Below are 26,007 nucleotides of genomic sequence, written 5' to 3' on the forward strand. Positions count from 1 at the left end.
GGACGGGGGCGACCCCACCCCCCTCCCCTGCCAGTGGTCCTCAGTGCCCGGTTGCCTCTACCAGCGCCTGTCTCCTGGGTCTTGGCCCAGGGAACAAGCACGGCCTTCGTCCCAGGAGGGAAGACCCGACCGGAACAGCTCAGGACCCTCCAGAAAGACCCGGGGCTCGTGTGCCGGGGTGGCGGTAGGAACGTCCCACTGCCCCTCACGGCCGGGCTCCCAACAGCAGACGAGGCTGGCTCGGTGGGAGCCTTGGCGAGAGAGTCTCCGGCCTCAGAGAGGCGAAGGCGCAGAGGGCCTTGAGGAAAGAGCCCCCGACTGATCTCGGCGCTCAGAGCCCACCCGGACCGCGTCTCCGCCCCCTCCCGCCCTTGCGAGCCCCACGGAGCCGGCAAACCGGCGGACGCGCGGATTCGCCTGCCGGGGACGGGGTGGAGCCGCACTGCGCATGCCCCGCAGTCATGGCCGGCGGGGGCGGTGGTTCCCGGCCGCGCGCTGCGCGCGGCGGTAATTAGTAATTGTCCTCCTGCTCCTGGGAGGCTACGGCGCGTGGGGCGCTGCTTCCCGGTGTCTGCGCGGCGGTACCCCGACCGAGGGGCGGCCGGGCCGATGAGACCGCCGCTTCTCCGTGCCGTGTAGAGGTTTTTAGGGAGAGAAGCACGGGCCGGTTCCGAGCCCTCCGGACCGCCGGCGGGAACTGAAGCGGCGCGCGGGACCGGGCCGTGGGACGGCGAGGCCGCGGAGAGGTGAGTCCCGCAGGTCCGGGAGAGGCGGGCGGAGAGGGTACCCCGCGGGCCGACGAGGCCGGACTTCCAGTTGGGCTTCCCATCCCACAGATGGGCTTCGGGGTCCAACGCGGTAAGGAAACGGTTTGTCCTGTTCATCTCATTTTCGAAAAAGGTACTGTCGTGTTTAAAAATAGCCCTTAGAAACAGTTTTGTGCCCTCTTTCCCGTTTTCTCCACTCACCCGTTTCTCCAGGCCCTTTCCTTCTGCTTTCATTTCTCCAACACCCGCGGACTTGCGGGGACGGAGATCCGCCGGCAGGTCCGGGACCGCCCTAAGCATCCTCCGTGGAGAAAGGCACGGGGCTGCCCTTGAGCCATTCGTCTGTGTTGTCCCCACGCATCTCGCTCCTCTCCTCTCTTCGGCGAATGATTTCTTAATGGTTCTCTTCTGCCTATTAAAACTTCAGGCCCCAAGGATTGTTCTTTCAGGAGTCTAGCCCCGTGGTAGTGCGTACTTCCATTTTCCACAGTATGGTAAGCAGCAGTTGTGCAACACTGCTGACAGTGTTTGGAGCACTTCCACATACATCCATTCATGTGGTTTTCTCAGTCACCCTATAAAATGGGTATTACCAGTGGGTCCAAGGAAGAACAGCTGAAAGTGGTAGAGCTAGGTTGCCTCTCTCGCCCTTGCTGTCTCACTCCAGAGCCCGACATCTGCGTCTTTCACTGGAGGCAGATGAATTTGGTCATGATCACTACCCATCATTGGTGCTGGACATCTGCTGGCTGGGTCCTGAGATATTAGTCTATCCGCTTATCTGGACTATACCTTCCTCTCCTTAACTGAATTCAATGCTCAACTGGATTCCTAACTCCTCTTTGGAGCATAGGCCTTTGGTTCCAAACACTATTGTATGGATGAGTAATAGTCTGACAACATTTTCACTGGTTTATAGCAATATAAGAGCAACATAGTTTTTTATGAAGTTTAATTTACTTAAAAACTGCAGTCACTCAATAGAATGTGATCCCTTTATATGTACTGACATGGAAAGATGTCATTTGTTGAGGGGGAAAAAAAAAAGATCCTGTTTGTGTGGTTAAGGCACAGATCTGCCTGAGTATGCATGAGGGATTCACAAGAAACTGGCAGAATTGGGTGCCCTTGAAGAGTGGGATTTCAGGAGAGAAGTCTTAAAGTGATTTGCGTATAGTTTAAGAAAAAATTTTTAAATGCGACTTACTCTGAGATTGCCATTTCTGCTTTTTTTGATGTTGAAAGATTGTTCTATGAAATGACGGTGGTGGTGATGGAGGTAGTTAGTTGGGTTTTCTTTTGTTTTAAATCGTTGTTCGAAGCAATAAGAAGTTGCCAGTGTGACTGTGGCCACCTGGACCCCTCCAGTCTCTGAATTACTGTTGCATTTACAGTGCTAATTACAGAGTCTTAGCACTCAGCTGCTCTCCAGTTGTTTCCCATGCTTTAGCAATGCAGGGGTAGAGCCTAGGACTCCAGTTTTTTTTTTCTTTTGTTTTACTACACTGATCACACTAGATGATGCTCTGTAAAACTTGATTATTTGATTAGACATCAGTTTTCAGCATAGGATTTCTTAATTCAAATTGTTTTGGAAGTGAAGGCAAGGATTTTTTTTTTTTCTGTCTTCTTTAGGAAGGTGCAATGGCGAGGAATTTATCAGTGATCTTGATCCTGACCTTCGTTCTGTCAGTCACAAATCCCCTTCATGAAGTAGGACCAGCCACTGCTTTCCCTCAGACCACTGAGAAAATTATTCCGAATTGGGAATCTGGCATTAATGTTGACTTGGCAGTTACCACACGGCAGCATCATCTACAGCAGCTTTTCCATCGCTATGGAGAAAATAATTCCTTGTCAATTGAAGGGTTCAGAAAATTGCTTCAGAATATAGGCATAGATAAGATTAAGAGAATCCATATACACCATGACCACGAGCATCACTCTCACCATAGTCACGCTGCTTCCAGTAAAAATCGAAAAGCTCTTTGCCCAGACCATGACTCTGATAGTTCAAGTAAAGAGCCTAGAAACAGCCAGGGGAAAGGACCTCATCGATCAGAACATGCCAATGGTAGAAGGAATGTTTTAATCAAGGATGGCGCTGGTGCTAGTGAAGTGACCTCAACTGTGTATAATGCTGTCTCTGAAGGAACTCACTTTCTAGAGACCATAGAAACGCCAAAACATGGAAAACTTCTCCCCAAAGGTGTGAGCAGTTCCACTCTACCCAGTGTCACAGAAAAGAGCTGGGCGACCTGGCTGGCTAGTAGGAAAACAAATGAATCTGTGAGTGAGCCCAGAAAAGGCTTTATGTATTCCAGAAGCACAAATGAAAATACTCAGGAGGTAAGATGAGTGCTGTTCATTATTTTAATCGATATGCCTGCTTGTCTGTCCTGTCATTGCCATTCTATCTCAGTTGTAAGGAGTTTAAAATAAAAATAAAGTGGTGAGTTCATTGAAAGGGGAATTTCTACTCTCTCAGCAAGGCACTTAGCTCAAAGTGTCCCTACTATGTTGTAGACATCCCTTATACAAAACTTGGGGGGGGTAGTTCTTTGGTAAGAATAGTGCTGCCTGCTGAAACCATTTTCTAATATAGAATTTAAAGTAAGTGTAGAAAGCAGATATCAAAATTATATCTGGAGAAAATCTTTAAAGGAGAATCCTATTAATTAAAACACAGAAACCGGAAGGTCGAAAGAGCAGGAGTTAGAATCCCTGTTTTAGGAAAAGGTGTGGTTGGAAGGGCTGAAGAGTGCGGGAAGGGCAGCTTCGCCTCCTTGGCAGAGGGATCACAGTGACCTGTGGAGTGACTGGAATAGCAGCGATATGCTGGACACGTGAGAAGTCTGGGCAGTGACCTTCTGAGTTAATGTGTTTTTTTCCTAGACTAGACTTCCAGACTGTACACAATTTGCTTTGGCTGAGAGATGTCAACAACAAGGAGTTAGTTGGTATACATTAATAGGCAAAACTTAAGTACTTCATTCAAACCGTCACATGATTTACTAATTCTGGGATAATCCTACTAATGGTCATTCCCATAGCGACACTAGTGATAAAGTTTGTTCTGAGTAGTATTGGCCAAGATTTGTGGGAGTTTAAAATACCTTTAGAGAAGATGAGAAACAGGTGCTACCACCAGTTTTCTTGGTGAGAAGGGGGAGCTTACATTCCCCAGAGGAGAGTCTCTTCAAACTAAGCTTGTCATCTAATTAAATTTTTGAAACAACAGCCTCCGGTACAGGTTTATTTTATTAACCAGCCTTGTCCTTCGCAAGAGTAATCGACATAATTTAATATTCTCTCATTGTGGAGCATTACTTTGCCAAGTATGTAGACAGAACTGAGCTAAGTTTTGCAATTACAGTTGTTGCTGGAAGAGTGACATGTCTTGGGCTTGTTTAGACCAGGTAGGGTAGCGTTAGTACTAGAACAACATATTTCTCAATCTCTAGTGAACCTGTCTCGAAATTAAAGCTCGTTTCCTTAATAGGTTTATACAATGAGTTAACAGGCTTGTGAATGTCCATTTATCCTCAAGTTTTTTCCCCTTGAGGCTTTCTCCCAAGGTGACTGGTGATGTGACTGCTTCTCCCAAGAAGAAATAGGTGGAAGAGATGGGAAATCACCCCTGTGACGTAGTATCTCCAGGTAGCTTGAGGCAAGTTCCAAAGTACTTAAAACTAAAGTTGATTTTGATTTACCTTAACTTGAATAAAGAAGTAGGTACCTTCAGTAAGAAAAGGGTGTTGTGTCATCAAACAGCTTTTTTGGATTCTCTAATGGGAATACCTTTTGGTGATTTCGCTGTTTCCTTTTCTTCAGTGTTTCAATGCATCAAAGCTGCTTACATCTCATGGCATGGGCATCCAGGTTCCACTGAATGCCACCGAGTTCAACTATCTCTGCCCAGCCATCATCAATCAGATTGATACTAGATCATGTCTGATTCATACAGCGAGTGAAAAGAAAGCTGAAATCCCTCCAAAGACGTATTCTTTACAAATAGGTAAAATTGCCTTTTTTTGTGTAAAAATCATTTCCAATAGATACATTTATGTTGTACTTTTCCTTATATTTATATCAACCTATTCATTTTTCAGCGTAATTCCAAATATATCATCTTAACTGTTCTCTGCCTTGAATGTGAAGAAAGCAAGTGTGTAAGCCTTACCCTTAAAACAAACAAAACAAACAAAAACGAGAAAATAAAATTTAGATCAGAACTTGTCTGAGGTCCTCCCACAGGATAGGTCAGGGTCATTCAAAGTTTGGGATCTTTATATGTTGTCATACTATTTGGAGGATGGTCAGAGTTCATCTCTGCTGTTTAGGAGCCTAATTCTCATACATTCTTATTAATAGATGAAATCAGGATATGCTCTGCTATAGTGTAAGTTGCATTGCTCAGAAACTATAATGAAGAGTTAATTGCTTTGTTCACTGAGGAAATTATTGAATTCCCAGTTTCCTTTTCTTACTCCTTTCTTTTCTCCTTCTTTCCTTCCTTCCTTCCGTTCCTAACTTTTTCCTCTTCTCTCTCATAATTTAACTGTTATGGGAGTCTGAAAGCTCAGTTCCCAAGTGAGCTAGAGTTCATCCTTGGTAACCATGTCTTCCCCTCCCTTCACCCCTAGCTGAAGAATTTTCCACTAGGTTTATGCCCTTTACCTGGAGGGTTCAGTCACATTGTTCATTTGATCGAATTTCTTGGTTATTGCTCTGTTACCACGGTCCTATTCCACTGAGTTTGTACTTTTTTAGCTCCCCTGCTTTTACAAGTTGCCTTAAGCCGCTCCACAGTCTCTCTTTTAAAGGTTATCAATTGTTTACTTTTTCCTTTGCTCTGTTTTGTTTGACAGCCTGGGTTGGTGGCTTTATAGCCATTTCTGTCATCAGTTTCCTGTCTTTGCTGGGTGTTATCTTAGTGCCTCTCATGAATCGGGTGTTTTTCAAGTTTCTTCTGAGTTTCCTTGTGGCATTGGCTGTTGGGACACTGAGTGGTGATGCTTTTTTACACCTTCTTCCACATGTAAGTACAGTAATTTATCCCATTAGTGTATTCAACATTAAATATATGTGTGTGTATATGTGTGTGTGTGTGTGTGTGTGTGTGTGTACTTTTGGTTTGTGCTTTATATTGATATGTATAAAAGGCTGGAAATTTGGTTTCTAGGAGCACGTGCGTGGGGCATACCCTGTGACCCCCCGTCTCACCTCTGTTAGTGTGCGCCACACCTGATTCCCTCACACCCAGTGGCAGAAGTTCCTATTGCACTCAGCTGCAAGCCACTGGGGCAGTGCACCTGGATCTCGGGTACCTGCCAGGGCCCATTACCCAGACTGGGCTTCTTATAAGCACACTGACGACTGTGGTAGGGGCTTTTCAGCTGGGAGTATAAGCAATAGACACTATATGCCTATTAAGTTTTGCAGTTCCCTCTTATTTGTGGCCATGGGAAAACACTGGAAATACCCACTACCTGTATGTTATGAGGGTCATTGGGGAATGTGTCTGTCTTTACATTGAACAGATCCACTCTACTAAGTGCCATCGTACATTACATACCTTAAGCTCTAGATCGCTGCTGCTTGTTGGTCATTTTATTTTTAATATCCTAAACTTCCCCTCATTCCGAAGTATCGCATTAATTGCCTAATTCTGAATAATTTCAAATTTGATGTTAATTATCTTAGCCAATTTTTCTGACGTGTGAAACTACTGAATTTATAAAATCCATATTATTTTGCCTTTAGTCTCATGCAAGTCATCACCATAGTCACAGCCATGAAGAACCAGCAATGGAAATGAAGAGAGGACCGCTTTTCAGCCATCTCTCTTCTCAAAACATAGAAGAAAGTACCTATTTTGATTCCACGTGGAAAGGTCTGACAGCTCTGGGAGGCTTGTATTTCATGTTTCTTGTTGAACATGTCCTCACGTTGATCAAGCAATTTAAAGATAAGAAGAAAAAGGTAAAAGTATTCTGAATACTTACTATGCATTGGACATTTATTTAGAGCAGTACTTGAACTAAACTGGGCTTGTCCAGGGTGTATGATCTTCATTTGTGAGGGGGTTCAGTACCTTTTTGTTCCCAGAAGCACTCATGGAGAGCAGTTCTGTATCTTTATAACCCTGGAGTTCTCTATCTTCAGTACTCCCTTCAAAGTCACAAGACCATAAGAAAGGCAAGGGTAAATATCTATACAAATCACCAAACAAGGCACACACAGGGCCTTGAAGATGAGAAGCATCGTGATTATGGCATTGATGGTGGCGATGGTTTCATGGGTATATACTTATCCCGAAACTCACTGAGTCGTATACATTAAATATGTACAGCTTGTTATATGTCAATTATACCTCAATAAAGTGGCTTAAGCAAAAAGTATCATGGATTAACTTTTAAATTACTCATGCAGTAGCTGAATATTACGTTTTGTTTGAAAGACTATGTGACTTTCACAGACTTGCCCTTTGCAAATTGCCACCAGAAGACAGTGTGAAGCTGAACAGTAGGCTCTCTATTTCTGGTAAAAATATCTTTGGAGTTGCCTGTGGTTATCTGCCTCTTCCTATCTGATGTGACTGGGCAAATGAGTCAAAAGACTGTCCTCATGGGGACTCTTAAAAATGACATGTACACATCTTGGATGTTTGTGTACTCATATTCTTGTCATTTGATGTTGACCAAACTTTTCTTTGAGTTGGAGTTCTGTATGATCTTTTTTTTCTCTACCGCCATGCTGCTTCATCTAAATTTCCAATTTTGGTTTCTCTAAAATTGAGCAAGAGGTTACATACTTGTAAAGCTATTTTAAGTGTAGAATCTAGATTTTTGGAAATATAAAAAATTTTATACAGTGATTGCCTTATGTAATTTTTTTTTGAATTTTATTTATTTTTCTTACACAGCACGTTCTTATTAGTTATCTATTTTATACATATTAGTGTATATATGTCAAGCCCAATCTCCCAGTTCATCCCACCCCCCCGCACCCCCTCTTTCCCCTCTTACTGTCCATATGTTTGTTCTCTACATCTGTCTCTGTTTCTGCCTTGTTAACTGGTTCATCTGTACCATTTTGCTAGATTCCACATATAGGCATTAATATATGATATTTGTTTTTCTCTTTCTGACTTTCTTCACTCTGTATGACAGTCTCTAGGTCCATCCACACCTCTACAAATGACCCAGTTTCGTTCCTTTTTACGGCTGAGTAATATTCCATTGTATATATGTACCACATCTTCTTTACCCATTCGTCTGTCAATGGGCATTTAGGTTGCTTCCATGACCTGGCTATTGTGAAGTGCTGCAGTGAACATTGGGGTGCATATGTCTTTTTGAATTATGATTTTCTCTGGGTATATGCCCAGGAATAGGATTGCTGGGTCATATGGTAATTCTATTTTTAGTGCCTTATGTAATTTAATAGCCTTTTTTTCTTTTTTAACAACTTGCCTTTGAATCTTTCAGAAGCTTTCAACTTAAGTTTTCATGGAAGTAACTATTCTCACCATCATTTCATAGTTTGAGTAATATGTAATTAAATTGTGCAATTGCAATAACAGGTATAGCTGGCATGAAGAGGCTTGAAAACCAACATAGTTGATTCTTGCTGAGCACAGAGCTCACTTTGGGAATCAAGTGCATGTGTGAAGAGAAGAGTGACCTCCTCCATCCTGTGAATATTTGCCCTTATGGATTTTACATTCACTAAAATCTCAAATTGCAAATTTTGAACCTTTACTGAACCTCAGTTTACAGGGAAGAAGTGAAATAACAATAGCTTACTCATTCTTAATCCAGGAAGTCATCTTCTGTGTTCCTGTTGTCCCTGTTGCTTCACTTGGATGGGTTTGAGACTATATCCAAACTTCTTTGCATTCTCTGGGATTATTCTCACCTTAAAAAAAAAAAAAAGATCATTTTTAGGGTTTTTTTTTGGGAGGGGTTGTTTGTGTTTATTTGTGTTATTGTGTTTCTATTTCAAATGCCATAATTTATTTAGCATTCTAATTTCAATTTAATTTTCAAGTTTTACCTAAAGATTGCCTTATATTCATCTGGCACTCTAACATGGGACTCTAAGAGGTAGGCTCTCTGTTGTTTAATACAGAACAGTATTTTTTAGACTCAAATTAATCATTTGTGAATTGTGAAATAAATCTTGTGTCACGACCAATGTTTTTAAATGCAACCGTGATATTACAGTATATTCCATATATTACTCTGTGTTTATTACATATATTACTGTGAACTGTAGTCAAAGAAGTTTGATAATCTCTGTTCTAAAATAGTTTCTACTAAAATGTAAGTTCTTAAGAGCCAGGACCTCTCTGTCTTCTTTACTGCTGTATCTCCAGTGCCTAGAATAGTGTCTGGCACATAATAGATGATTGGTAAATGTTTGTTACGTGTATAAGAAACATTAAATGGCAAATAAGCATAATTTCTAGACAAAGACTTCCCACAGGAGTTTTGCAAACATTACATGTTCTCTTCCTTTTTATTTTTTTTAATTTTTATTTATTTATTTTTTAATTTTTAAATTTTATTTATTTTTTTATACAGCAGGTTCTTATTAGTCATCAATTTTATACACATCAGTGTATACATGTCAATCCCAATTGCCCAATTCAGCACACCACCACCCCCACACCCCCGCTGCTTTCCCCCCTTGGTGTCCATACATTTGTTATCTACATCTGTGTCTCAACTTCTGCCCTGCAAACCGGTTCATCTGTACCATTTTTCTAGGTTCCACATACATGCGTTAATATACGATATTTGTTTTTCTCTTTCTGACTTACTTCACTCTGTATGACAGTCTCTAGGTCCATCCATGTCTCAACAAATGACTCAATTTCATTCCTTTTTATGGCTGAGTAACATTCCATTGTATATATGTACCACAACTTCTTTCTCCATTCGTCTGTCGATGGACATTTAGGTTGCTTCCATGACCTGACTATTGTAAATAGTGCTGCAATGAACATTGGGGTGCATGTGTCTTTGAATTATGGCTTTCTCTGGGTATATGCCCAGTGGTTGGATTACTGGGTCATATGGTAATTCTATTTTTAGTTTTTTAAGGAACCTCCATACTGTTCTCCATAGTGGCTGTATCAATTTACATTCCCACCAACAGTGCAAGAGGGTTCCCTTTTCTCCACACCCTCTCCAGCATTTGTTATTTCTAGATTTTCTGATGATGCCCATTCTAACTGGTGTAAGGTGGGTGATACCTCATTTTAGTTTTGATTTGCATTTCTCTAATAATTAGTGATGTTGAGCAGCTTTTCATGTGCTTCTTGGCCATGTGTATGTCTTCTTTGGAGAAATGTGTAGTTAGGTCTTTTGCCCATTTTTCAATTGGGTTGTTTCTTTCTTTAATATTCAGCTGCATGAGCTGTCTATATATTTTGGAGCTTAATCCTTTGTCCATTGATTCGTTTGCAAATATTTTCTCCCATTCTGAGGGTTGTCGTTACGTCTTGTTTATGGTTTCCTTTGCTGTGCAAAAGCTTTGAAGTTTCATTAGGTCCCATTTGTTTATTTTTGGTTTTATTTCCATTACTCTAGGAGGTGGATCAAAAAAGATCTTGCTGTGATTAATGTCAAAGAGTGTTCTTCCTATGTTTTTCTCTAAGAGTTTTATAGTGTCCGGTCTTACATTTAGGTCTCGAATCCATTTTGACTTTATTTTTGTGTATGGTGTTAGAGAGTGTTCTAATTTCATTCTTTTACATATAGCTGTCCAGTTTTCCCAGCACCACTTATTGAAGAGACTGCTTTTTCTCCATTGTATATCCTTGCCTCCTTTTTCATAGATTAGTTGACCATAGGTGCGTGGGTTTATCTCTGGGCTTTCTATCTTGTTCCATCGGTCTATATTTCTGTTTTTGTGCAGTACCATATTGTCTTGATTACTGTAGCTTTGTAGTATAGTCTGAAGTCAGGGAGTCTGATTCCTCCTGCTCCGTTTTTTTCCCTCAAGACTGCTTTGGCTATTCGGGGTCTTTTGTGTCTCCATACAAATTTTAAGATTTTTTGTTCTAGTTCCGTACAAAATGCCATTGGTAATTTGATCGGGATTGCATTGAATCTGTAGATTGCTTTGGGTAGTATAGTCATTTTCACAATATTGATTCTTCCAATCCAAGAACATGGTATATCTCTCCATCTGTTGGTATCATCTTTGATTTCTTTCATCAGTGTCTTATAGTTTTCTGCATACAGGTCTTTTGTCTCCCTAGGTAGGTTTATTCCTAGGTATTTTATGCTTTTTGTTACAATGGTAAATGGGAGTGTTTCCTTAATTTCTCTTTCAGATTTTTCATCATTAGTGTATAGGAATGCAAGAGATTTCTGTGCATTAATTTTGTATCCTACAACTTTACCAAATTCATTGATTAGCTCTAATAGTTTTCTGGTGGCATTTTTAGGGTTCTCTATGTATAGTGTCATGTCATCTGCAAACAGTGACAGTTTTACTTCTTTTCCAATTTGTATTCCTTTTATTTCTTTTTCTTCTCTGATTGCTGTGGCTAGAACTTCCAAAACTATGTTGAATAATACTGGTGAGAGTGGACATCCTTGTCTCGTTCCTGATCTTAGAGGAAATGCTTCCAGTTTTTCACCATTGAGAATGATGTTTGCTGTGGGTTTGTCGTATATGGCCTTTATTATGTTGAGGTAGGTTCCCCCTATGCCCACTTTCTGGAGAGGTTTTATCATAAATGGATGTTGAATTTTGTCAAAAGCTTTTTCTGCATCTATTGAGATCATCATATGGCTTTTATTCTTCAGTTTGTTAATATGGTGTATCACATTGATTAATTTGCATATATTGAAGAATCCTTGCATCCCTGTGATAAATCCCGCTTGATCACGGTGTATGATCTTTTAATGTGTTGTTGGATTCTGTTTGCTAGTGTTTTGTTGAGGATCTTTGAATCTATATTCATCCGTGATATTGGTCTGTAATTTTCTTTTTTTGTAGTATCTTTGTCTGGTTTTGGTACCAGGGTGATGGTGGCCTCATAGAATGAGTTTGGGAGTGTTCCTTCCTCTGCAATGTTTTGGAAGAGTTTGAGAAGGATAGGTGTTAGCTCTTCTCTAAATGTTTGATAGAATTCACCTGTGAAGCCATCTGGTCCTGGACTTCTGTTTGTTGGAAGATTTTTAATCACAGTTTCAATTTCATTACTTGTGATTGGTCTGTTCATATTTTCTGTTTCTTCCTGGTTCAGTCTTGGAAGGTTATACCTTTCTAAGAATTTGTCCATTTCTTCCAGGTTGTACATTTTATTGGTATAGAGTTGCTTGTAGTAGTCTCTTATGATGCTTTGTATTTTCTGTGGTGTCTGTTGTAACTTCTCCTTTTTCATTTCTAATTTTATTGATTTGAGTCCTCTCCCTCTTTATCTTGATGAGTCTGGCTAATGGTTTATCCATTTTGTTTATCTTCTCAAAGAACCAGCTTTTAGTTTTATTGATGTTTGCTATTGTTTTCTTTGTTTCTATTTCATTTATTTCTGCTCTGATCTTTATGAATTCTTTCCTTCTGATAACTTTGGGTTTTGTTTGTTCTTCTTTCTGTAGTTCCTTTAGGTGTAAGGTTAGATTGTTTATTTGAGATTTTTCTTGTTTCTTGAGGTAGACTTGTATAGCTATAAACTTCCCCCTTAGAACTACTTTCGCTGCATCCCATACGTTTTGGATCGTCGTGTTTTCATTGTCATTTGTCTCTAGGTATTTTTTCATTTCCCCTTTGATTTCTTCAGTGATCTCTTGGTTATTTAGTAAAGTATTGTTTAGCCTCCATGTGTTTGTGTTTTTTATGTTTTTTTCCCTGCAGTTCATTTCTAATCTCATAGCATTGTGGTCAGAAAAGATGCTTGATCTGATTTCAATTTTCTTAAGTTTAGTGAGGCTTGATTTGTGACCCAAGATGTGATCTATCCTGGAGAATGTTCTGTGTGCACTTGAGAAGAAAGTGTAATCTGCTGTTTTGGGATGGAATGTCCTATAAATATCAATTAAATCTATCTGGTCTATTGTGTCATTTAAAGCTTCTGTTTCCTTATTTATTTTCATTTTGGATGATCTGTCCATTTGTGTAAGTGAGGTGTTAAAGTCCCTCACTATTATTGTGTTACTGTCAATTTCCTCTTTTATAGCTGTTAGAAGATGCCTTATATATTGAGGTGCTCCTATGTTGGGTGCATATATATTTATAATTGTTATATCTTCTCCTTGGATTGATCCCTTGATCATTATGTAGTGTCCTTCCTTGTCTCTTGTAACATTCTTTATTTTAGAGTCTATTTTATCTGATATGAGTATTGCTACTCCAGCTTTCTTTGGATTTCCATTTGCATGGAATATCTTTTTCCATCCCCTCACTTTCAGTCTGTATGTGTCCCTAGGTCTGAAGTGGGTCTCTTGTCAACAGCATATATATGGGTCTTGTTTTTGTATTCATTCAGCAAGCCTGTGTCTTTTGGTTGGAGCATTTAATCCATTCACGTTTAAGGTAATTATCGATATGTATGTTCCTATGACCATTTTCTTAATTGTTTTGGGTTTGTTTTTGTAGGTCCTTTTCTTCTCTTGTGTTTCCCACTTAGAGAAGTTCCTTTAGCATTTGTTGTAGAGCTGGTTTGGTGGTGCTGAATTCTCTTAGCTTTTGCTTGTCTGTAAAGCTTTTGATTTCTCCATCAAATCTGAATGAGATCCTTGCCGGGTAGAGTAATCTTGGTTGTAGGTTCTTCCCTTTCATCACTTTAAGTATATCATGCCACTCCCTTCTGGCTTGTAGAGTTTCTGCTGAGAAATCAGCTGTTAACCTTATGGGAGTTCCCTTGTATGTTATTTGTTGTTTTTCCCTTGCTGCTTTCAATAATTTTTCTTTGTCTTTAATTTGTGCCAATTTGACTACTATGTGTCTCGGCGTGTTTCTCCTTGTGTTTATCCTGTGTGGGACTCGCTGTGCTTCCTGGACTTGGGTGGCTATTTCCTTTCCTATGTTAGGGAAGTTTTTGACTATAATCTCTTCAAATATTTTCTCGTGTCCTTTCTCTGTCTCTTCTCCTTCTGGGACCCCTATAATGCGAATGTTGTTGCATTTAATGTTGTCCCAGAGGTCTCTTAGGCTGTCTTCATTTCTTTTCATTCTTTTTTGTTTATTCTGTCCTGCAGCAGTGAATTCCACCATTCTGTCTTCCAGGTCACTTATCCGTTCTTCTGCCTCATTTATTCTGTTATTGATTCCTTCTAGTGTAGTTTTCATTTCAGTTATTGTATTGTTCATCTCTGTTTCTTTGTTCTTTAATTCTTCTAGGTCTTTGTTAAACATTTCTTGCATCTTCTCGATCTTTGCCTCCATTCTTTTTCCCAGGTCCTGGATCATCTTCACTATCATTATTCTGAATTCTTTTTCTGGAAGGTTGCCTATCTCCACTTCATTTAGTTGTTTTTCTTCGGTTTTATCTTGTTCCTTCATCTGGTGCATAGCCCTCTGCCTTTTCATCTTGTCTATCTTTCTGTGAATGTGGTTTTTTTTCCACAGGCTGCAGGATTGTAGTTCTTCTTGCTTCTGCTATCTGCCCTCTGGTGGATGAGGCTATCTAAGAGGCTTGCATAAGTTTCCTGATGGGAGGGACTGGTGGTGGGTAGAGCTGACTGTTGCTCTGGTGGGCAGAGCTCAGTAAAACTTTGATCCGCTTGACTGCTGATGGGTGGGGCTGGGTTCCCTCCCTGTTGGTTGTTTGGCCTGAGGCAACCCAACACCGTAGCCTGCCTGGGCTCTTTGGTGGGGCTAATGACAGACTCTGGGAGGGCTCACGCCAAGGAGTATTTCCCACAACTTCTGCTGCCAGTGTCCTTGTCCCCAAGGTGAGCCACAGCCACCCCCCACCTCTGCAGGAGACCCTCCAACACTAGCAGGTAGGTCTGGTTCAGTCTCCTATGAGGTCACTGCTCGTTCCCCTTGGTCCCGATGTGCACGGTACTTTGTGTGTGCCTTCCAAGAGTGGAGTCTCTGTTTCTCCCAGTCCTGTCAAAGTCCTGCAATCAAATCCCACTAAGCTTCAAAGTCTGATTCTCTAGGAATTCCTCCTCCCATTGCCGGACCCCCAGGTTGGGAAGCCTGATGTGGGGCTCAGAACCTTCACTCCAGTGAGTGGACTTCTATGGTATAAGTGTTCTCCAGTCTGTGAGTCACCCACCCAGCAGTTATGGGAGTTGAGTTTACTGTGATTGCGCCCCTCTTACTGTCTCATTGTGGCTTCTCCTTTGTCTTTGGATGTGGGGTATCTTTTTTGGTGAGTTCCAGTGTCTTCCTGTTGATGATTGTCCAGCAGCTAGTTGTTATTCTGGTGTTCTCACAAGAGGGAGTGAGAGCACGTCCTTCTTCTCTGCTATCTTGGTTCCTCCCCTCTTCCTTTTTAGAAAATATTTAGTTTCTCTTTTTTCAAGGGCATCCAGATCTTAGTGGAACTTACATAACAGCTTTTAATCTCATTTGTTTCTCTCAAAAAGAAAAAAACTATTCATTATATGGCAAGTATTGGGAGCTCTTCAGACCCATAACAGAACATTTTACCTAAGATTTCCCTTAAGACATCCATCCTGCACTCCTGGAAAATTCTATATGTCATAGTTTTAGGTTACCTTCCATATATGTCGCTCTGAAATCTCTACATTCAGATTAGGGTTAAATCGCATACTTGGTGTAGTTAGATGGTTATAATAGTTCCATGTCAAACTTTCTTTCTACTGGATTCTCAGGTTTCTTGCTCATGCTGGAAACCAGAGAATCATCTCTGTCTCCCTCATCCTTATATCCAACCTAGTTTTATTAAATGTATCCAGAAATGAAATTATTCATTTCTCTCCATCTTCCTTGCTGTCATTCTGATCCATGCCAGACTTCCCTGGGTGATAGTAGTTGCCTCCTAACTGGCCTGTTTACATTATTTTGTTGTCCTAATGCAGAGGAGAGCAGACAGAGGGATTTGTTTAAATGTTTGTTATATGCTCTTATATATATATGCTCTCATAACACTGTATATTTTTCCTTTGTAAAATATATCAAAAATTTCAGTCAGAGAATTGTATAATCATTACCTGTGTAAAGCCTCCCTCCCTGTGGGTGATAAGCTTCCTTGGGAACAAGGACTATGTGTATCTTGTTTTACGATATATTGATGTATTGCCACCATTCAGCGCAGGGAACATTACAGGCTCTTAATACTTAGGGAATGAAAGAATTGCTTAAAAAGTGTATGTCCTACAGATAATCATTGGCAAACAAATAAAGCATCAACTGAAGTAATTTAAAATATCATGAATTCACTTATTTTCACAAATATTTAAGTACTTTCTCTGTGTTTGAGGCATTTTGCTAGAGGTAGGTATAAAGATTTGTCTGTGCTTCCCTTTAAAAACTTATAACCTAAGAAGGTACAGATATTTTACATACTGTTAGATCTAGAATGAAATCTCAGGTATGGTGATTATTAAGTCATATTCAAAAGATACTGCAAATAAGAAATCTATTATTTTTGTGACAGTTTTCATTATCTTGAATATTCTATGTAAGTAGTAATAAACAGGCACTGTTGTTCAAACAGTGACCTTTATTCTTGGGCTCTGAGATATGGACAATATCTCAAGTATAGTATTCAGTTGGTTAAAAAACCTAGTGATAAATTCAAGCCTAACTAATAGAGATTTGTTTAAAAAGAGAAAAGCTTGTTAATGGTGTTTTACTACCCGAAAAGTATTTTAGTTTTATAACAAATACATATCGATATCACAGTATAGTTTTAATTTATAAAAAGTATGGAAAGTATGGGGTTTCAGTGTCCAAAAGAGGCATTGGAGGAAACTAAGCAATTGGTTAGCAGATCACTAAATTCCTGGAGGACATGCCTTTAGCTGGTTCTAAATCAATGGCCTGAGGCAGAGCTCAGCTTTAATGGGTGTATGAGTCACCTGGAGATCTAGTTAAAATCCCCATTCTAATCCATTAGGTCTGGGGTGTTGCCTGAGACTGCATTTCTAACAAGGTCCCAGGGGATGCAGTGCTGTTTGCATAAGACCAAATTTAGACTGTGTGACCTAGGGGGACATTCAGAAAGATGAGTGTGTAATTTTTCTTTCATATTACTGAAGCATTAATTCTTTACCTTTCCGAACAGTTTATGCCTAAAACAAACTACTAGGTGCTATGCAAGTTAAGTACAGGCCCTGCCTTTAGATGGGGTTTATTCCATTAGAAGTCTGTTACTCTGCTGTCTTTTTCGATGAAATCTTTTGCTTAACTTTTTACCTAAAGATGTATGTATAAGCAAACCACCTATTTTAAAGTATTGCTTTTCCTTGCTATTGTAGAATCAGAAAAAACCTGAAAATGATGATGATGTGGAGATTAAGAAGCAGTTGTCCCAGTATGAATCTCAACTGTCAACAAATGAGGAGAAAGTAGACGCAGATGATCGTAAGTCCTTATAAATCTGAGAGCTGGAGGGAATTCAGTGCTCTGTGATTTGCAGGCAACCTGGACTGTCTGGAAGAGGGGGAACCATATTCCACCCCCCCCCTTTTTTTTTTGGCTGCACCATGTGGCTTATGGGATCTTAGTTCCCCGGCTAGGGATCGAACCTAGGCCCCAGCAGTGAAAGTGCTGAGCCCTAACCACTGGACCGCCAGGGAATTCCTCCACCACCACCACCCCCCACCCGCTCTTTATTTTTAAACTCATACTTTCTTTTAATTGCCAGTGAGTTGGTTATTTCTATATATATTTACATCTCCTTTTTCTCTAATTTTTTATTTTGAGGTAAATTCAGACTTAGAGAAATGTTCCAAGAATAGTACAAAGAATTCCTGTACCCCTTTCTTATATTCCCCAGTTATTTTACCTACAGTTATCATTCTTTCTCTCTTTCTCTCTGTATATATACATACACATTTTTTTTTTAAACCATTTGAGAATAAGTTACAAACATGATGCTTCTTTACCTCAAAATACTTAAGTTTATGTTTCCTAAGAAAAAGGACATTCATTCCCTTGTAATCACAGTTCAGTGATCAAAATCAGGAAATTAAAGCTGATACAATGCCATTTTCTAGTCTATAGACCTTTTTCGTGTTTTTCCAATTTTCTTAATAATTTCTTTATACTCCCCCAACCCCTAAAAGGAAAAGAAATGGCCCAGAGTACAATTCAGGATCAAATGTTGCATCTCATTGCCCCTCATTTTGGGTTTGTCTAATGTTTTCACATTAGGCTGATCAGTTTGGGCAGGAATACCACGAAGTGGTATTGCATCCTTTTCAGTGACATGGTGTGCCACCCGACAGGATGCTCTGTGTCACACACAGGTGGTGTTAATTTTGATCACTTGGCTAACGTTGTGTCTACCATGTTTCGCCACTGTAAAGTTACTGTTTCCTGTAACTTGTTAGCTTGGCATTTCTTGTTGGACAGACTCAGTTAAAATTAAAATTTTAAACGAAACGCTTTACAATGACCTTCGAGCTCCTGCCCTGCCCTCCACTCTCTCCGATGGTTTGTCCTGTCCAGCCTCACTGGCCTCCTTTTCATCCTGTGAGCACACCAGGTCTGTCTCAGGGCCTGGCACTCAGTGTTTCTTCAGTTCGGAGTACTGTTCTCCCAGGTCTTCATATAAATTCCCCCTATCATTCCAATCTCAACTCAGACATCTCGTCCTCAGAGGTCTTCCCTGATCACCTGAATACAAAGGTCTCCCAGTCACTCTCCTTCAGGTTACCCTTTTCTATTTTCTTCCCATGCGTTCCAATGCCTTAGATTACCTTATTTATACATGTATTTCTTTGTTAAGTGGCTATCTCCCCACAAGAACATACGCTTCTCGAAGGCAGAGACTTTGTGCTGACCCACTTTGTCCCAGTATCTGGGCAGGTGCCTGGCCCAGAGCAGATACTCAATATATAGTTGCTGACTAAGGAGGAAGAAGAACTTTATTGTTGCTACCAAGTTATTTGTAAGATTTCCTGTCCACCCTTTATTTTCCAGCATGTTGCTTTTCTCTAAAGAGCAGGTGAATACTCTCATTCGTCTTCCTGCATCTCTTCTGTCTTCAACCTTTGTAATGGGCTCCAGTGAAATTTATAATGATGAGAGGAAACAGCTATTCTAGAATTGGGCCACAGTATCGGGAATGCTCCCAAGAAAGTTGATACCAATGTATAAAAAAGAAAAAACAAAACCTTATTGTTGCAATTTATCTTACACAGATAGATAACAACTGTTTCTTGGTGATGATGGTATTTCAGATTCTTCTGTGTTTTCTTTTTTTTTTTTTTTTTTGACCATGCCACGCGGCTTGCAGGGATCTTAGTTCCCCGACCAGGTATTGAACCCAGGCCCTCGGCAGTGAAAGCACCGAGTTCTAACTACTGGACTGCCAGGGAATTCCCCTCTTCTGTTTTTCCTTGAATTTTGAAAGAGAGGAACTCAGATGACAGAATTATGCATGTTTTTTATTTCCAATTTTCAGGAATATTTTTCTTAAATATTTTAAATATCAAAAATGAAATATTTTTATAAAGTAAGCATGTACTTCTTTTATAATTGGAAAAAAATCATCTTTAAAAACATAAGGAGGCAGAAGAAATTAAGGGAGGATCTGGGGGTAGTTACTGAAGGTTAACATTTAAAATCCATTCTTAGTACGTGAGATCATTTACCTACTGATGTTTTTCATCAACAATACTCTAATGTCTAGTTCTGCCAGGTCTGTGTGAGAGAGTTGCCATGCTTTAAGATCTTTTGTTGACTTTGTCAGTGGAGATATTTGAAATGTGTCCATGCACATTAACAAAGCCATTTGACTTTGTCCCAATGTCCTCTCTGTTTACACCTAGGACCTGAAGGCTATTTGCGAGCTGACTCACAAGAGCCCTCCCACTTTGATTCTCAACAGCCAGCAATCTTGGAAGAAGAGGAAGTCATGATAGCTCATGCTCATCCACAGGAAGTTTACAATGAATACGTACCCAGAGGGTGCAAGAATAAATGCCATTCGCATTTCCATGATACGCTTGGCCAGTCAGATGACCTCGTTCACCACCATCATGACTACCATCATATTCTCCATCACCACCACCACCAAAACCACCACCCACACAGTCACAGTCAGCGCTACTCTCGGGAGGAGCTGAAGGATGCCGGCATTGCCACACTGGCGTGGATGGTGATCATGGGGGACGGCCTGCACAATTTCAGTGATGGCCTAGCAATTGGTATATATCTACATATCTGTCCCTTGTTGGTTGACTCTGAAAATGTCACATGAAAGTAGCAGTCTTATTTTAACAAGGAATAGGTTGGTTTGATAAGGCTATTGACTTCTAAGATTATCAAACTGTTATTTATTTTTTGGCTGCTTTGACAATGAAGTACTCGATAAATGTTAGTTTAAGTGCTAGAAACTGTGCTTGGCCCTTTATCTAAATTGTAACTACCAAAAGTTGTTTTAATTTGCAGGCTCAGGCTCTAAGGTGTTTGGAGCACATGTGAGGATTTTTTTTTTTTTTTTCCCAAATACATTTGAGTTCCCTTATCTGCAATATAGACAGTATTTATTAAAGTAAAATACTTCCACCATCTTTTCTTTTATGCTAAAGGAATCTTCATATATCTGATAAGTTTAATTACTAATCTCTACCCAAAGAAGAATTATAGATTTTTTTGCTATTAAATTGTTGTGCTACAACTGAGAGGTAATAGAAATACTTAAAAATTGTAGTAACTTAGTGCTGGGAGGAACCGTGGAAATAAGTACAGATTAGGTAGCCAAGGCCTGGCAAGGTGAACCACTTGCCAAGGAGGCAGTGTTGTTTTGTAGCCCAGCCTGGCTCCCTGGGAGCTTGGTGCTCTACCTTCTCTGCACTGTGCACAGCATAAGCGACAAAGGAGGATGTGCAAACGCTCAGACATGGTGGTCTAATCGTATAGTGAATTCCTCTGAGGCCAGGAAACATATTTGTACTCTTGACTGCTGAGGGTGTTTTCCTAAACCTTTTAAATCAGTTTGTTTCATATTTTTAAGTAAGTGTTTTATGTGGTAGCAATTTACTTCTCAGGTTTGTATAAGATCATTTAATCACTCTAAGGCATAGTGGAACCTTCCCTTCTCAATCGTTGTGCTCCTTTGGGAAATTTAAACCTAATTGAATGTAATCTAAGATTACTTATGAAGAAGGTACAGAGTGCAGTTGAGAAAGTTCTGTTTATTCACAACCAGAATATATTTTATTTCTTTTACCTCATTGTGTATGCTGTTAAGATTTTAAAAATACACACCCACAAAATAATGCAATGAATTTTACACAGGTGCTGCTTTTACTGAAGGTTTATCGAGTGGCTTAAGTACTTCTGTTGCTGTGTTTTGTCATGAGTTGCCTCATGAATTAGGTAAGAGAACCCTACAAATGGTATTTTCCAGGTGGGTAAAGTGTCTTAGTGTCCCTGGCTTTTGCTAATGATAGTTTCCAGCAAGCTTCCTCATTTATGCCTTCTCCTAAGTCTACTAACCTAGCCAGCTTTCTTTCTTTCTGAGGACAAGTTTGTTCCCAGCCAGAATTCTAACCCTGTGATTACAATTACACAATTGCCTGTGTGGGGTTGCCAAAGAGATACCTGAGTCCCCTCTCTTTTCCTCTTCCCCTACCAGATATCTTCCTATACCAGCATACTGCTGACATCAGTGATCGTTTTCTTCATATGCACAATATGAATAAGACCACAGGAATCTAAAGAATCATCTTCCATTAACAGACAGAAGTTGACAAAGAGTATTTCACTCACTAGAGCTAAAGAAATGAGAAGTTGATGAATAGTGTTTTGAATTCTTTTTCTCTGTCACTGGGACTTAAAACCTTCCCAGAGTTGTCCTGGTTCCCAGTTCGTGTCCTTGTTTTTCTTCGTATAGATGCATATTCGCACACACTTGTAACACCATTTTCACTTTTGTTCCTTGGCATGTGTTCTGCCATTTAGATGGCCTCCTGTCTTCATGCTCAATGCTTGTAATCCTCAACATCTGGTCTGTGTTATGCATTCTATTTTTATTTTTGTTTATTTATTTATTTATTTTTGGCCACACCACGCGGCTTGTGGGATCTTAGTTCCCCGACCAGGGATCGAACCCGGGCCCCCTGCAGTGGAAATGCAGAGTCCTAGCCACTGGACCACCAGGGAATTCCCTATGTTCCACATTCTAGATCCTTCATGCTCCATGAAGCCTCTCTTAGCTATTCTCATCTTAATTTCTTTTTTTCTCCTTTTATAACCAGAACATTAGACTCTTTAGCTCTTAATTATATATTTCCTTAATCATTTGCTGATCATTTCATTTGTGTTCTCTACTCCCTCTTCCTCCTTGTGGCCAGCTAAAAGCTCCTTGAAGACAGTGGAAGAGCACAATAGTTGGTACTTATTGACATTTGTAGTATTGACATTCATTGACAAAGTGGAAGCCTTAAGAAATACTTTGGATAAAAGATATCTTAGTTTATAAAGCTGTTAGGGTGATTTACACTGATTAACACTGTTAGCCCTGAGTAATTCTTTTTTTTTTTTAAGTTAATTAATTAATTGATTTTTTTGGCTGCGTTGGGTCTTCGTTGCTACGCTCAGGCTTTTTCTAGTTGCAGCGAGCGGGGGCTACTCTTCGTTGTGGTGCACGGGCTTCTCATTGCGGTGGCTTCTCTTGTTGTGGAACACAGGCTCTAGGCACACGGACTTCAGTAGTTGCAGCATGCGGGCTCAGTAGTTGTGGCACGTGGGCTCAGTAGTTGTGGCTTGCAGGCTCTGGAGCACAGGCTCAGTAGTTGTGGCACATGGGCTTAGCTGCTCTGCAGCATGTGAGATCTTCCTGGACCAGGGATCGAACCCATGTCCCCTGCGTTGGGAGGCGGATTCTCAACCACTGCGCCACCAGGGGAGCCCTGGAGAATTTCTTAAATCTGGAAAGTATTTTGCGTATGTGTCTTAAAAATGATTTTTTAATTACCTTATCTCCTTTTTTTGTTTTCTGTTAAAGGTGACTTTGCTGTTTTGCTAAAGGCTGGCATGACTGTTAAGCAGGCTGTTCTTTATAATGCTCTGTCAGCCATGCTGGCGTATCTCGGAATGGCAACAGGAATTTTCATTGGTCATTATGCTGAAAATGTTTCTATGTGGATATTTGCACTTACTGCAGGCTTATTCATGTATGTTGCTCTGGTTGATATGGTAAGTTTTTAAGAAGTCAGTAGAGAAAATGTTCAATGAAACCATTTTTAAAAGGGTTTAGATTAAATATGGTTGCAGTGAGAAGTGATTCTATGCTAGACAAAGTAGCATATAAACTATAAGTCCTTGATGGTTTTATCTTTTTGGATTGTTGCTCACAAGCACATCTTTGTCCTGCCTAATGTGTATCAGGATACACAAAAGTATCTACCCCCTTCTGATGTGTCTTTTGAGAGGAGAGTTTCAGTAATTAGGCATTGAATTGTCTATAGACATGTAGGAAACCTAGCACAAGCCACATACTGTTGGCGAACTGTGTATACTTCAGAATGCTTAAAGGTTTCTTATTAATGGACAAAGGAGCCATCTTTTTGTCACCAAAGTCCACCTAACAATCTCAGCCAATCTTATTGCTAAAATTATATTTTATATGATGTAAGGCTTCCATATCTCTGAATTTCAAGTGAGCCACATGTTATGTACAGATACAGACAGTAAGCAGGATAATCAATGTAGCTCTCCATTTTATAGTGGAGCAAACTGGACCAATAAAAATTTTGACTTGCTGAGCAGACCATGAATAATCATTGTTAATTAAACTGTTAGAAAATGCTGTGTGACATTATTATTAGCTAGAGTCAGTATATATATGTGGTCATGTTTTAGAGAATTGACTCATAATATATCCAGCTACATATAAAGCTGTCCTGCAAATTCTTCTAAAAACTAATCAGTGGTTCTGGAAACTTAAAGGTTGCTCTTTTTTTTTTAAGGTACCTGAGATGCTGCACAATGATGCTAGTGACCATGGATGTAGCCGCTGGGGATATTTCTTTTTACAGAATGCTGGGATACTTTTGGGATTTGGAATTATGTTGCTTATTTCCATATTTGAACATAAAATTGTGTTTCGTATAAATTTCTAATTAGGGTATATGTGCTAGAGTAGCTTAAAGCTATAGTTTGCTGTCTATAGTTTGAGTAGGTCATAGGGAGATGAGTTAGTATGCTGTGATATGTAGCATTTACGGTTAGTGGATTTTGTGATTTTTGTATTGAATATTGCCATTTGTTATGCTTATAAGGTCAGTTATGGTGGTAACATAAAGGTACGTTTAATATTTAAGTTATTCTATTTGGGGAATGTAAGCTATATGTGCAATTTACCAATATTACCGGTTTATGGTATAAACAAGAGATTTGGCATGACATGTTCTGTATATTTCAGAAAAAAATGTCTTTAATGCTTTTTCTAGAACTAATTTAATATAGTAATTCCCATGCTGGATTTTAGGCCTCTGAAGAACTGCTGGTGTTTAGGAGTAAGAATACACATGAAGCCTAAGATACCAATAAAGCTTAAACTGAATTTAAGCTAAGAAATAAGGGACAAAAGAGAAGAAACTGTATAAATTGAGAAGGCATAGGTTTCATATTAAAAAATCACAAAACTGGTTTAAAAATAGAAGGGAAAAATTTAGATTTAAATGAAAAAAAGCAATATTGAGTATAGAGTACATTGATAAACATTTTTGTCAGAGAATTAATGTTCCCATAAAATCTCAGCACTTTTTACTAATTTAGTTGTACATTTAACTTTGTATAATAGAGACATCTAAATGTATTTAATAAACTCAAGCAAAATATATCACTTGACCAAGAAATTGGAATTTTAAAATATTTGTGTGGATGTACACCAGATGAGTATGAGCAAGTTTATATATTGTCAAAAGACTTGGATATCCCAGGTTAACTTATGTGTCACCCAAGTTACATTACTGGATGTTCTGGTTATCTGGTTTACCACATGTCAGCATATTAAATTTTGATATATATTAGGACATTAAAACCATACTAGTTATAATTTGACTTCTTGGATTCAGAAAGTACTTTGGTATCTTTCAGTGCTTCAGTGTTGTTGTTATGAGCAATTGTCATTTTTATGTGTAGTACTTTAGATGTACTAGGGTTGTATGGCATTCTCTAGATGTTGCTTTTCTACAAAATAAATTCCCTGTGTCAGCTTGATATCACTTATCTGATTTTCTTTTCTTTTTTTTTTTTACCATCTTAACCATTTTTAAGCATACAGCTCAATAATTTTACGTATATTCACATTGTTATGCAATTGATCTCCAAAACTTTTTCACCTTGCAAAACTGAAACTATACCCACTAAACAACTCTGTTTCCTTCTCCCCACAACCCCTGGTGACCACCATTCTACTTTCTATTTCTATGAATTTGAGATGTCTGATTTTCTTAAGTATAATCCAGATTATATATACTTATCAACACATTTATATTATTGTATTAGGTGGCCTTATTCAATTTTTAAATTGTTTATCACAAAGGGCACTTCAGAAAATATTGGTCCACAGTTTGTTCCAAGCTGTCCCTAACTTGAAAAAAAAAAAAAACCAAAAAACAAACACCAGAGCCTAAGCTTGAAAAGTCACACTAATGCCCTACATTCTAAGGAGAATCAAGAACAACTGGACAAGACCATACAGCCCACCTACTGAAAGACAATTGGACCAGCATTTCTATTCCCCAAACCAAGTGAAAGAGGAATGAGTAATGAGAATTACTTGGATTAGGCGGGGTGCCTGAAAGGATGAGATGAGGCATCTCCTTCTCGGGCTGAATGATTACTCTGCTTCAGAAACCCACAGACCTACCCTAATGCCACTGCTGGATCAGTGCAAGATGAAATTCTGGAATCATTGGAATGTTCCTCCAGGAGTTTTGGAAACACAGACTTGTACCTACTTCTTTCACACGGATTCTGAAGGTGGAAGGTGTGCTGGACCAGCCCAGAAAACAGGATGATAGCAGCCTTACTTCCCACTCCAGTTTGAACTCACTAGTGAGTATGTAGAAGATTTAAGTAGTTGGTTCCCATGGCTCCCTGTGGGAGAGAATGG

The 26,007-nt window shown here is 39.6% G+C and overlaps 1 protein-coding gene and 1 non-coding gene across 2 annotated transcripts; one reads left to right on the forward strand and one right to left on the reverse strand.

Annotated features, from left to right (window-relative positions):
* Nucleotides 1-606: 606 nt before the first annotated feature.
* SLC39A6 (solute carrier family 39 member 6) lies at nt 607-25,109 on the forward strand. The gene is made up of 10 exons (XM_057526153.1): nt 607-746; nt 2,403-3,116; nt 4,602-4,785; nt 5,639-5,808; nt 6,534-6,752; nt 17,189-17,294; nt 19,709-20,086; nt 21,180-21,260; nt 22,891-23,081; nt 23,855-25,109. Exons 2-10 carry the CDS (start codon nt 2,412-2,414, stop codon nt 24,005-24,007), a joined length of 2,187 nt encoding a protein of 728 aa, XP_057382136.1. The 5' UTR covers nt 607-746; nt 2,403-2,411; the 3' UTR covers nt 24,008-25,109.
* Nucleotides 21,974-22,046, reverse strand: TRNAG-UCC (transfer RNA glycine (anticodon UCC)). The gene has a single exon. It is a non-coding gene; the product is annotated as a tRNA-Gly (tRNA).
* Nucleotides 25,110-26,007: the final 898 nt, after the last annotated feature.

Source organism: Balaenoptera acutorostrata, chromosome 13 (genome assembly GCF_949987535.1).
Source record: "Balaenoptera acutorostrata chromosome 13, mBalAcu1.1, whole genome shotgun sequence".
Lineage (NCBI taxonomy): Eukaryota > Metazoa > Chordata > Mammalia > Artiodactyla > Balaenopteridae > Balaenoptera > Balaenoptera acutorostrata.